The sequence below is a fragment of the Nerophis ophidion genome, linkage group LG22 (genome assembly GCF_033978795.1).
Source record: "Nerophis ophidion isolate RoL-2023_Sa linkage group LG22, RoL_Noph_v1.0, whole genome shotgun sequence".
NCBI lineage: Eukaryota > Metazoa > Chordata > Actinopteri > Syngnathiformes > Syngnathidae > Nerophis > Nerophis ophidion.
The window spans coordinates 42,568,844-42,582,490 of NC_084632.1; the positions used below are offsets into that span (position 1 = coordinate 42,568,844).

General features: G+C 40.4%; 2 protein-coding genes across 2 annotated transcripts in view; one reads left to right on the plus strand and one right to left on the minus strand.

Annotated features, from left to right (window-relative positions):
- Positions 1–13,647, plus strand: part of LOC133540880 (mitochondrial adenyl nucleotide antiporter SLC25A24-like) — an 87,508-nt gene that overhangs the window by 55,741 nt on the left and 18,120 nt on the right. Inside the window, exon 11 of the transcript XR_009803749.1 lies at positions 8,357–8,461. The gene's annotated coding sequence lies outside the window, so the exon portion shown is untranslated. The remainder of the gene's footprint in view (positions 1–8,356; positions 8,462–13,647) is intronic.
- Positions 3,493–12,278, minus strand: LOC133540881 (transmembrane protein 69-like). The gene is made up of 3 exons (XM_061883895.1): positions 12,151–12,278; positions 4,448–4,489; positions 3,493–4,365 (listed from the first exon to the last, which is right to left on the minus strand). The coding sequence occupies exons 2-3, from the start codon at positions 4,487–4,489 to the stop codon at positions 3,643–3,645; spliced, it is 765 nt and encodes a 254-aa protein (XP_061739879.1). The 5' UTR covers positions 12,151–12,278; the 3' UTR covers positions 3,493–3,642.

The window sequence follows — 13,647 nt, forward strand, 5'->3', positions numbered from 1 at the left end:
CAAAGGGAATAAGCGGTAGAGAATGGATGGATGGAGGGAACCCACACAGTGAGAACATGCAAACATCAAACCCAGGATTTTTGTATTGTGAGGCAGACGCACTTAACCCCTCTACCACCGTGCAACTAGGGTTGGGTATCGTTTGAATTCGAACGATTCCAATTCCTGACGATTCTCGATTCCGATTCTTTCTTTAAAAAAAAAAAAAAAGGCAAGGTAAAAAAAAAGTTTAGGATATTTTAAATGAGCTATCTAACCTGCAGTCTTTCTGAATGAAATAGTCTGACATTCTCCACCAATTTTAATTCTATTAACTTTTTATGAACTTTACTATAAATTCCTCACAGGGCTCTTTTCAACTAGAATATAAATATCAAATCTGTGAACTTGAATATAAATATTACAAATTATAAATACATTTTCACGGGGTTACACTTTCATCAAGAGAGCTTTATTATTGAAAACCTCATGAAAAGACATTTACACACACAGGTGTGTGATGCTGCAGGTACTTAAAGGGGAACATTATCAGCAGACCTATGTAAGCGTCAATATATACCTTGATGGTGCAGACAAAAGACCTTTTTTTTTTTTAACCGATTTCCGAACTCTAAATGGGTGAATTTTGGCAAATTAAACGCCTTTCTGTTTATCGGTCTTTTAGCGATGACGTCAGAACGTGACGTCACCGAGGTAACACACCCGCCATTTTCATTTTGACATTACAAACACCGGGTCTCAGCTCTGTTATTTTCCGTTTTTTCGACTATTTTTTGGAACCTTGGAGACATCATGCCTCGTGGGTGTGTTGTCGGAGTTTGTAACAACACTAACAGGGAGGGATTCAAGTTGCACCACCGGCAAGAAATCTGCTGCCAGACCCCCATTGAATGTACCAGAGTGTCTGCCGGCGATGCTAAGACAGACATGGCACAGAGATGTATGGATAACCTGCAGATGCATTTGCAACGATAGTCAACGAAATCACAAAGGTGAGTTTTGTTGATGTTGACTGCCAGCTAATCGACGCTAACATGCTATTTACCGGCGGTGCTAAAGCAGACATGGCACAGAGATGTATGGATAACCTGTAGATGCATTTGTAACGATAGTCAACGAAATCACAAAGGTGAGTTTTGTTGATGTTGACTGCCAGCTAATCGTTGCTAACATGCTATTCACCGGCGGTGCTAAAGCAGACATGGCACAGAGATGTATGGATAACCTGCAGATGCATTTGCAACCATTAAGTCAACGAAATCACAAAGGTGAGTTTTGTTGATGTCGTTGACTTATGTGCTAATCAGACATATTTGGTCACGGCGTGACTGCCAGCTAATCGATGCTAACATGCTATTTACGCTAGCTGTATGTACATTTGAAACTAGATACCCACATTTAATGCGAAACAAACACTTACCAATCGACGGATTTAAGTTGCTCCAGTGTCACAAGATGCGAAAGTCCTGATCGTTTGGTCCGCACATTTTACCGGCGATGCTAATAAGGCTGCCATGCTATGGGCCACTTCATTAGGTACACCGAGGCAATGGCCGAATAGCGTCAATAGCTATTCGCTCAATAGCTTCAGTTTCTTCTTCGATTTCGTTTTCGCTATCTGCCTCCATACTCCGACCATCTGTTTCAATACATGCGTAATCTGTTGAATCGCTTAAGCCGCTGAAATCCGAGTCTGAATCCGAGCTAATGTCGCTATATCTTGCTGTGGTAACCGCCATGTTGTTTGTATTGGCAGCACTGTGTGACGTCACAGGGAAATGGACAGTCGTATCGCAAATAGCGAAAATCAAGAACTTTAAAGCTTTATTTAGGGATATTCCGGGAGCGGTAAAATTTTGAAAAAAACTTCAAAAAATACAACAAGCCACTGGGAGCTGATTTTCATTGTTTTTAACCCCTTTTGAAATGGTGATAATGTTCCCCTTTAAACATGTTAGCGTGCTCCCACTGATGGGCTAACCTGGTGCAGAAAAGCAAATAAATAATAAGAAAGAACTTGCAAAAAGTAGGTCCAGATTAGCAGCAGGTACATAATAACATCAGAGACAGTTCTTGTTTAGGAAAACGAGCACATCCACCTTCTCAGGCAGGATGCGTGAGTGTTCTGGACAGATAGTGTCTGTCTCCTGTCCAAGACGGGACACGCATATATTTGTACTCCATGAACTCGGAGGTGCTTCATCATGTTCCACGTGCACCCTCCTAAGCACCAAACAGTCCTGTGGCATGTGTTACATTTCGCCGATATTTCATTTTTTTTTAGTAAAATAAAGCCACACTTTCGACCGTCGACGCCCGCTATCCATGCTTGACTGACTCGCTCGGCTATGCTAACATTTCCGGCGGTGGGCGCTTTTTCGTTGGTGTTCAGCGGCCTCTTCTTCAAGGTCGGCAGACTTATTGTTTTTTTCCGGTCGGCGGACTGGGTATCGAAACTAGGAATCGAAATTTAAACTTTTGAACGATTCTGGGTTAGTCCCGGTTCCATTGACTGACTCGCTCGGCTATGCTAACATTTCCGGCGGTGGGCGCTTTTTCGTTGGTGTTCAGCGGCCTCTTCTTCAAGGTCGGCAGACTTATTATTTTTTTCCGGTCGGCGGACTGGGTATCGAAACTAGGAATCGAAATTTAAACTTTTGAACGATTCTGGGTTAGTCCCAGTTCCATTGACTGACTCGCTCGGCTACGCTAACATTTCCGGCGGTGGGCGCTTTTTCGTTGGTGTTCAGCGGCCTCTTCTTCAAGGTCGGCAGACTTATTATTTTTTTCCGGTCGGCGGACTGGGAATCGAAACCAGGAATCGAAATTTAAACTTTTGAACGATTCTGGGTTAGTCCCGGTTCCATTGACTGACTCGCTCGGCTATGCTAACATTTCCGGCGGTGGGTGCTTTTTCGTTGGTGTTCAGCGGCCTCTTCTTCAAGGTCGGCAGACTTATTATTTTTTTCCGGTCGGCGGACTGGGAATCGAAACCAGGAATCGAAATTTAAACTTTTGAACGATTCTGGGTTAGTCCCGGTTCCATTGACTGACTCGCTCGGCTATGCTAACATTTCCGGCGGTGGGTGCTTTTTCGTTGGTGTTCAGCGGCCTCTTCTTCAAGGTCGGCAGACTTATTATTTTTTTCCGGTCGGCGGACTGGGAATCGAAACCAGGAATCGAAATTTAAACTTTTGAACGATTCTGGGTTAGTCCCGGTTCCATTGACTGACTCGCTCGGCTATGCTAACATTTCCGGCGGTGGGCGCTTTTTCGTTGGTGTTCAGCGGCCTCTTCTTCAAGGTCGGCAGACTTATTATTTTTTTCCGGCCGGCGGAAACTAGGAATCGAAATGTAAACTTTTGAACGATTCTGGGTTAGTCCCGGTTCCAATCGATACCCAACCCTACGTGCAACTAATGTTAAATGATTTATGCAATCAAAGGTACTCCCCAGTTCCCATGGACAAATCCAGACCATCGTGAGCCAGGCTCTTTCTGGAGTTGTATTTTTAATCTTTATATCGCTTTGCTGAAAGTTCACCATCATTCATATCCAGGATGGGGACAAGATGTAAACACAACATCCTCTCTGCCGTAACAACCACGGATGCGATCAGGATTGTACCGTCTGCATGATTCCTTACTCTGAGAACAACTTCTTTGTTGGGTATACTTCGATTAAAGCCATTGTGCCCAGAAGAGACACAAAGGCCACAAAGGTCTGAACGGCTCGCATGGCTTTGAACCATCTGGGGTAGGTGGGCAGCAGCGACAGGTCATAGTGAAGAGAGATCCCCAGTGCCATGATGACCATAATGGTTGCTGAAACCATGTTGTCGACCATCAACATGGCGGCCCAGGCCAGGAGCGGGGACATCACACTGTTGCTCAGGTTTATCCAGTCGGGTGTGGCAGGGCTGCTCTCGGGGAGAGCGAATCCCCAACGAGAGCCGCCCAGGAAGGAAACGATGGAGGCTCCGTAGGCCACCTGAGCGTAGACCAGCTCCGTGTGGCAGATCTCCATGACGCCCATGTAGAGAGTCGGGGCGACAAACGGGATCAGCCCGGCGAAGCCCAGCCAGAGAGCGGGCTTGGGACTCTTCCAGAAGTACTCCATGTCATAGCGCAGCAGGTCCAGCTCTTCGGGAGGGGGCTCGGGTTTTTCTCGCTTTTTCAGCCTCACCACAGAGGAATGGAAATATTGGTTCCTTGCAGTGATCTTTGGGATTACCCCGGTTCTCAGTGTTGGCCACCTGGAGGAGGATGCCCATTTTATATCTGGAGGGTCTGACCTGCCCGGATGAGTCGCTCCGGTAAGTAACAAGGTCTGACATTTATGTGAGGGTCTTGCCAGGTGCCACACCTAAGCAAAGGTACATCGCTGTCAAAATTCTCTTAAGCGCTAAAATAGACGATCACAGTAAGAAAAGCACACATTTGATTACCTTCTGGGCAGTTATGGTGCTTCTAAGTATCGTAGAGAACATCTGAAGAAAGATGGGAACATAAATCTTACTGGACTAAACAGTCAACAACGTACATTGTTCCGTTTGACCCGTTCTTCCTTCGGTCAACGCCCCCAGATTGTTTGATGACACATAAGCTGGTTTTAAATCAATCAGAGACAGAGGTTACTCATTTTGATATTTTATAACCAAAGCGCCTTGGGAGATCAATCTAGATACAACATTTCAAAGCTCGGTCCAAATTGATCTAATCCTAAAATGGCAGTTTTTTCCCTCCTCACTCACTCTCACCCGCCCCTCTTCTTCTCCTCCCTACCTTGGACAGTTGAGATAACAGATTGTTATGGCTTCATCCCCACATTCCAAATTCAAGGTCTATGTAAAAGGCTCACACTTTAGCTGTTCTAAAATCTGACTAAGAAATAAAAAGACAACCAAATCCAACAACAGCCGTGGTCAAAAGTTTACATACACTTGTAAAGAACATCTTGAGTTTCCAATCATTTCTACAACTTTTTTTCTGGTGTAGTCATTGGAGCACATACTTGTTGCTCACAAAAAACATTCATGAAGTTTGATTCTTTTATGAGTTTATTATGGCTCTACTGCAGTGTTAATTTTGTTGACGACAAATGTTTGTCATAGTTATCGTCAAATACCTTTTTTTTCTGACTAAAACGAGACAATCCATCCAGCCATCCATTTTCTACCGCTTATTCCCTTTCGGGGTCGCGGGGGGGCGCTGGCGCCTATCTCAGCTACAATCGGGCGGAAGGCGGGGTACACCCTGGACAAGTCGCCACCTCATCGCAGGGCCAACACAGATAGACAGACAACATTCACACACTAGGGACCATTTTAGTGTTGCCAATCAACCTATCCCCAGGTGCATGTCTTTGGAAGTGGGAGGGGCCTATCCCCAGGTGCATGTCTTTGGAAGTGGGAGGAAGCCGGAGTACCCGGAGGGAACCCACGCATTCACAGGGAGAACATGCAAACTCCACACAGAAAGATCCTGAGCCTGGATTTGAACCCAGGACTGCAGGACCTTCGTATTGTGAGGCAGACGCACTAACCCCTCTGCCACCGTGAAGCCAAAATGTTTCTTTACAAAACGAAAAATGTTTGTCATAGTTATCGTCAAATACCTTTTTTTTCTGACTAAAACGAGACAATAACTAAATAAAAAATAATGTACGTGAACTAAGACGATGACCAGGTGTATTGACATGTTCGTCAACGAATAAAAACGAGACAAAAATGTCTGCCAGAGACGAGATCCAATCGGAACTAGGGATGCACCAAAATGAAAATTTGTGGCCGAAGCCAAATAAAACTTAAACGCTTGGCCGAAGACCGAATAATGAATGCAGTTTTTCACAATTTTTTTTATATTGCATAAATAGCCTAGAATAAATATTTAGACATGTTTTTCAAATAAAGTAATTTTTTATTCAATCAATCAATGTTTATTTATATAGCCCCAAATCACAAATGTCTCAAAGGACTGCACAAATCATTACGACTACAACATCCTCGGAAGAACCCACAAAAGGGCAAGGAAAACTCACACCCAGTGGGCAGGGAGAATTCACATCCAGTGGGACGCCAGTGACAATGCTGACTATGAGAAACCTTGGAGAGGACCTCAGATGTGGGCAACCCCCCCCCCTCTAGGGGACCGAAAGCAATGGATGTCGAGCGGGTCTAACATGATACTATGAAAGTTCAATCCATAGTGGCTCCAACACAGCCGCGAGAGTTCAGTTCAAGCGGATCCAAGACAGCAGCGAGAGTCCCGTCCACAGGAAACCATCCCAAGCGGAGGCGGATCAGCAGCGTAGAGATGTCCCCAACCGATACATGCGAGCGGTCCATCCTGGGTCCCGACGAGCGGTCCATCCTGGGTCTCGACTCTGGACTGCCAGTACTTCATCCATGGTCATCGGACCGGACCCCCTCCACTGACATTTTTTTTAATATTCCAGTAGCCTTTGCTTTTCAAAAAAGCACAGTTTTTCATTTATATTAGGCCTTCAAACAAAACATGCATTCCAAAAAAAAAAATAAAGTGCATTAAAGTGGATAAACCCACAACAAATGAATTATTGTCCTTTTGGCAAAAGTCTGCTTAGCCACAGTAGATATGCTAATAATGTAAACAGAAGGCTCAAGTAAATCTCAATTAAGTGTGTGCTTGTAACCTCATACACTTATACAGGTAGCCTACACAACAGGCTAATAATGTAAACAGAAGGCTCAAGTAAATCTCAATAAGTGTGTGCTTGTAACCTCATACACTTATACAGGTAGCCTACACAACAGGCTAATAATGTAAACAGAGGCCCCACTAAATCTCAATAAGTGTGTGCTTGTAACCTCATACACTTATACAGGTACACAACATATCCCAGCGTCACCGCGTCAAAAAATTGCGTCACACGCCACTATTCAGCCTTGTTTTTAACTCATTCCACCGAAGGCCGAATGTGGCTTTTTTTGCCATATTCGGCCGAATATATTCGGTTACCGATTAATCGGTGCATCCCTAATCGGAACTCATTTCGTTAGGAAGAGGCGGGAGGAGTTGGGAAGAGAACCAATCAGAGCGACGTGGTAAGGAAGTTACGTAAACGTAGTTTGCGTTTGAGACTGACGTGCAGAAGACAACATGTCAACGCCGGGGAGGAAGAGGAGAGAGGACATATGGGGACATTTTATATTTGACGTCAAAGATGACAAGACGCAGTGTAAGAAATGCAGCGTGAGGATTACGGGGAAAAGCGCAACAAACTTGAAGCGACATTTACAGTCCAATCACCCCGAAATCCACACACAGGTAAGCATGTTCCACGACATACAACTCACTCTGTTATCCCGTTTATTACACGGCTTACTCGTGAAATACTAAATTTCAGACATGATTTTCATTAAAAATACGACTAGTATCGGTGATTTTTCCGCTGTTTTGCTTTGACTTTCAGAAATTGAAGGGAAAGTTGACATATTACCCTTCAGTCGACTAAATCTACTGTAGTTTTCGTCGACTATAATCTTATGATATTTTGTCAACTAAAACTAGATTAAAACTAAAACAATTTAAATAACTAAATCATGACTAAAACTAAATCAAATTTTGCTGTCAAAATTAACACTGCTCTACTGAAAATATGAGGGTCAAAAGTATACAAACATTCATGTTAATATTTGCTTACATGTCCTTTGGCAAGTTTCACTGCAATACAGCGCTTTTGGTAGCCATCCAAAAGCTTCTGCTTGAATTTTACAGTGTAGTTTGGATCTGTAACTGGAGTACATTCCAAAACATCTTTCCTCATTGAGCAAAATTTAACTCTGTCTCTGCATGATTCCTTGCTTCTTGTCTGTTTAATAGATGTCATCAGTGTTTGAACCTGACACTTTGGCAAGTTTCACTGCAATAAGGCGCTTTTGGTAGCCATCTACAAGCTTCTACTTACATTTTTGACCACTCCTCTTGACAAAATTGGTGCAGTTCAGCTAAGTGTGTTGCTTTTTCTGACATGGACTTGTTTCTTCAGCATTGTCCACACGTGTAAGTCAGGACTTTGGGAAAACCATTCTAAAACCTTCATTCTAGCCTGATTTAGCCATTCCTTTACCACTTTTGACGTGTGTTTGGGGTCATTGTCCTGTTGGAACACCCAATACGGTATGTATGCAGGAGGAGTAGTGACGGCACAGTTCCACAAGAGGGCGAAGTTGCACTATGATTTATATATATATATATATATATATACACACACATACATACATACATTATATGTATGTATGTATGTGGGTTCCCTCTGGGTACTCCAGGTTCCTCCCACCTCACCAATGTGAGTGTGAATGTTGTCTGCCTATCAGTGTTTGACCTGCGAAGAGGTGGACTGGAATGAGTGGAGGAAACATTTCCTGTTGAACACCGCCACCAACCTGCAGGAGATTGTCCGCTATTGGAAACACACCACGGTAAGAAGACTAGCACTCCTACCATGTGTACATGTCCTTTGGCAAGTTTCACTGCAATAAGGCGCTTTTGGTAGCCATCTACAAGCTTCTACTTACATTTTTGACCACTCCTCTTGACAAAATTGGTGCAGTTCAGCTAAATGTGTTGCTTTTTCTGACATGGACTTGTTTCTTCAGCATTGTCCACACGTTTAAGTCAGGATTTTAGGAAGGCCATTCTAAAACCTTCATTCTAGCCTGATTTAGCCATTCCTTTACCACTTTTGAGGTGTGTTCGGGGTCATTGTCCTGTTGGAACACCCAACTGTGCCCAAGTCCCAACCTGATGATTTTAGCTTGTGCTGAAGAATTTTCATTTTTCATTGTCCCATTTACTCTCGGTAAAGCACCAGTTGCCTGGAGGTAGGAATGGTGTTCCTGGGACTAAAGGCCTCACCTTCCCCTTCAAACATCTTGCTGAGTATTGATTAGATTAGATTAGATAGTACTTTATTTATTCCGTCAGGAAAATTAAAATTTTCAGCACAATCCCGTTCAAGATCAAACAAACATTACAGGGAGACAGAACAGGATCGCTGACGGGTCTGCCAGCTCCTCTTACAAAAAAGATGAGATACAGGTAAACAATACAGCTACGAAAAAAAAAGTAAAAGAAACATATGCACTGTGGTGGCCTCTGCGGTGTTCCACGCCATCACAGTGGATATGTCCCTTTTACTTTTTGTGGCCAAACAGCTCCATTTTTGTTTCATATGACCACAGAACATTCCGCCAGAAGGTTGTATCTTTGTCCATGTGGTGTCAGATAAAACAAAAATGTAGCTGTTTGGCTACAATACCCGGCAATATGTTTGGAGGAGAAAAGGTGAGGCCTTTATTACCAGGAGCACCATGCTTACCATCAAGCATGGTGGTGGTAGTATTATGCTCTGGGCCTGTTTTGCTGCTTTACAGAGAGTAAATGGGACAATAAAAAAGGAGGATGACCTCAAAATTCTTCAGGACAAGCTAAAATCATCAGCCCGGAGGTTGGGTCTTGGGCGCAGTTGGGTTTTCCAACAGGACAATGACCCCCAAACACACCTCAAAAGGCTGTCGAGAGCCTGCTGACGTACTGCATAACAGTGTGGTACGCCAGCTGCACTGAGCCAGACAAACAGGCGATTCAGAGGGTCATAAAGTCTGCACAAAAAATCATCGGCTGTCCCCTGCCCTACATGAAGGACTTACACAACTCCCGGTGCCTCAACGGAGCAAAAAACATTACCAAGGACAGCACACACCCAGGCTTCCACCTGTTTGACTTGCTACCATCAGGCAGGCGCTACAGGTGCATCAGAGCCAGAACAAACAGGCTCAGAGACAGCTTCTTTCCCAACTCTAATTTAAAATAATAATAATTCACCCCTATAGAATATTATGCCTTAATACCCTACTGTGCAATACTACCTTCGAGTGCAATACGTTGGTACTCTTGTCTTGCTCTGTATATTGTACAGTATTTTGTACTACTATAGTGTTTTGTAGATTCATCATCATCATCATCAATGTTTACTTATATAGCCCTAAATCACTAGTGTCTCAAAGGGCTGCACAAACCACTACGACATCCTCGGTAGGAGAGAGTTGGGTCGAAGATAATACCCAGATTCTTTACCGTGTCACCTTGTTTAATTGTTTGGTTGTCAAATGTTAAGAGTTGTATTATTAAATAGAGTTCGGTGTCTAGCAGGACCGATAATCAGCATTTCCGTTTTTTTGGCGTTGAGTTGCAAAAAGTTAGCGGACATCCATTGTTTAATTTCATTAAGACACGCCAACAGCTGACTACAATCCGGCGTGTTGGTCAGCTTTAAGGGCATGTAGAGTTGGGTGTCATCAGCATAACAGTGAAAGCTAACACCGTATTTGCGTATGATGTCACCTAGCGGCAGCATGTAGATGCTGAAGAGTGCAGGGCCAAGGACCGAACCCTGGGGAACTCCACACGTTACCTTAACGTAGTCCGAGGTCACATTGTTATGGGAGACACACTGCATCCTATCAGTAAGATAAGAGTTAAACCAAGACAGGGCTAAGTCTGACATACCAATTCGTTTTTTGATACGTTCTAATAAAATATGATCGACGGTATCGAAAGCAGCGCTAAGATCGAGGAGCAGCAACATAGATGACGCATCAGAATCCATCGTTAGCAATAGATCATTAGTATATTGTACAGGATTGCTTATTATTTTTGTTGGATAGTAGTCTGTTTATTTCAATTTTTACTTTTTCCTTGATTACCTCTTGTTTTATTTATTTCACCCCGTATTTGTTCCCACTACGGCACCTTAAGTTGGGAGTCTTTAATCTCGTTGTATGCAAATATAATGACAATAAAGTTCATTCTATTCTATTCTAAAATTAGATAGATAGATAGATAGTACTTTATTGATTCCTTCAGGAGAGTTCCTTTAGGAAAATTAAAATTCCAGCAGCAGTGTACAGAGTTGAGATCAATTTAAATAAAAGTAAAAAGTAAATAATGGGGGTTTAAATGGAAACAAAATAGAGAAATATTACAATAAGAATAAAAACTAAAAAGCAACAATGGGAATAACAATATAACGGTAAAATAAGAATATAACAAGACAATTGTTTTGTTATTGTTTTGCATACCCTGTCATCCTAGTACCCCCCCCCCCCCCCCCCGCCCCCCGTCCCCCGTCCCAGAGAGGAGTTGTACCTGAAAAATGGTAAAGCAATGGCTAAATCAGGCTAGGATGAAGGTTTTAGAATGGCCTTCCCAAAGTCCTGACTTAAACATGTGGACAATGCTGAAGAAACAAGTCAATGTGAGAAAACCAACACATTTAGCTAAACTGCACCAATTTTGTCAAGAGGAGTGGTCAAAAATTGAAGTAGAAGCTTGTGGATGGCTACCAAAAGTGCCTTATTGCAGTGAAACTTGCCAAGGTGTCAGGTTCAAACACTGATGACATCTATTAAACAGACAAGAAGCAAGGAATCATGCAGAGACAAAGTTAAATTTTGCTCAATGAGGAAAGATGTTTTGGGCTGTACTCCAGTTACAGATCCAAACTACGCTCTAAAATTCAAGCAGAAGCTTGTGGATGGCTACCAAGAGCGCCTTATTGCAGTGAAACTTGCCAAAGGACATGTAAGCAAATATTAACATGAATGTTTGTATACTTTTGACCCAGCATATTTGCTCACATTTTCAGTAGAGCCATAATAAATTCATAAAAGAAGCAAACTTCATGAATGTTTTTGTGAGCAGCCAGTATGTGCTCCAATCACTACATCACACAAAAATAAGAGTTGTAGAAATGATTATAAACTCCAGACATCCATGACTTTATGTTCTTTACAAGTGTATTTACACTTTTGACCACGATTATATTAATGTAAATACATTGAGACATTCGCACAATAATAATGAAGTGTCTTTTTTTAAACCATTTCGTAAACCAATATTTAATTATATTTTAATACATTTCTAAAGAAAAACATGAATATTTACATGATATTTATATGTTTATTATTTGAAGAAGGCCCAAGTGTTCCCAATGACGTAACCAACGTAAATAAGACTAATGTTCCAACACGCGAGTGATACAAACACGTGTGTATACAACTATATTGTGGTCCGCATGATGTAAAAATATAAAGTATAAAAGACTTACCTTGAAGACAAAATAAGATTTAAAGACAAGATCTTCGTCCTACAAGATAGTTTGTCTTCGGGGACGCGCAGAGCAGGACACAGCACGGTGCCACCTCTAAAATGTTCGTGTAAAACAAGCTCTCAAAATAAAGTGTTCCGACAACAAGACAAAGTGTGGGTGACGGTTTGCGTTTATGGAATGATTAAAAAACTGCAAAAGAAACTTAATAGACCTCAACTGCAATAGTTGAAATAATGTATAGTATTTAAGGTATTATTACATTACTATATGTATCATACTAATATGCTTGCAAGTGTGTAAAAACAAAGACTGGGGATCTTAGGGTAAAAAAAAAAGCTGGCAGCTAAGTTGCCTATTTTTTTTTTATTTCTATTTTTAAAACTCTTAACACAGGGTTTTCCAGTTCCAATAATATGCTGTAAAAAACAAACAAAACAACGACTATCATTTTTACGAAAAAATTCTGGCGATTGAAAATCTACCGATTTAGTTTTTTTTTATAGTGTATGTAAAAAAAAAATATAACAATGAAATGAAATGTATAGACAATTATTTCATATATATATACATACATATACATATATATACACATACATATATATATACACACACACACACACACACATATATATATATATATATACATATATATATATATATATGTGTGTGTGTGTGTGTGTATATATATATGTATGTGTATATATATGTATATGTATGTATATATATATGTATCTATATACATGCATATATATATTTACATACATATGTATACATATATATAATTGAATATATATATATATATATATATATATATATATATATATGTGTATATGTATATATATGTATATATATGTATATGTATGTATGTATATATATATACATATATATACATATATATATATATATATAATGTGTATATATATATGTATTTATATATGTGTATATATATATATTTATATATATATGTGTATATATATGTATGTATGTATGTGTATATATATATGTGTATATGTATATATATATGTGTGTATATATATATATAAATGTGTATACATATATGTATATATGTATGTTTGTATGTATGTATCTATGTACAGTATATGTACATACATGCAGTGCCACACCTAAGCAATATGTGTGTGTATTTATATATATGTATTTGTATGTATATATGTATGTATATGTCTGTATATATACATGTGTGTGTATGTATATATGTATATATACTGTATATTTGTATATATGTGTACATATATGTGTATATGTATGTATATATATGTTTATACATATGTAAATATATATATATATGTGTGTGTGTATCTATATATGTATATGTATATATGTGTGTGTATATATGTATATATGTTTATACATATGTAAATATATATATATTTGTATATATATGTGTGTGTGTGTATTTACATATATGTATATATGTAAATATATATATTTATATATGTATATATATAAATACATATATATATATTTATACAT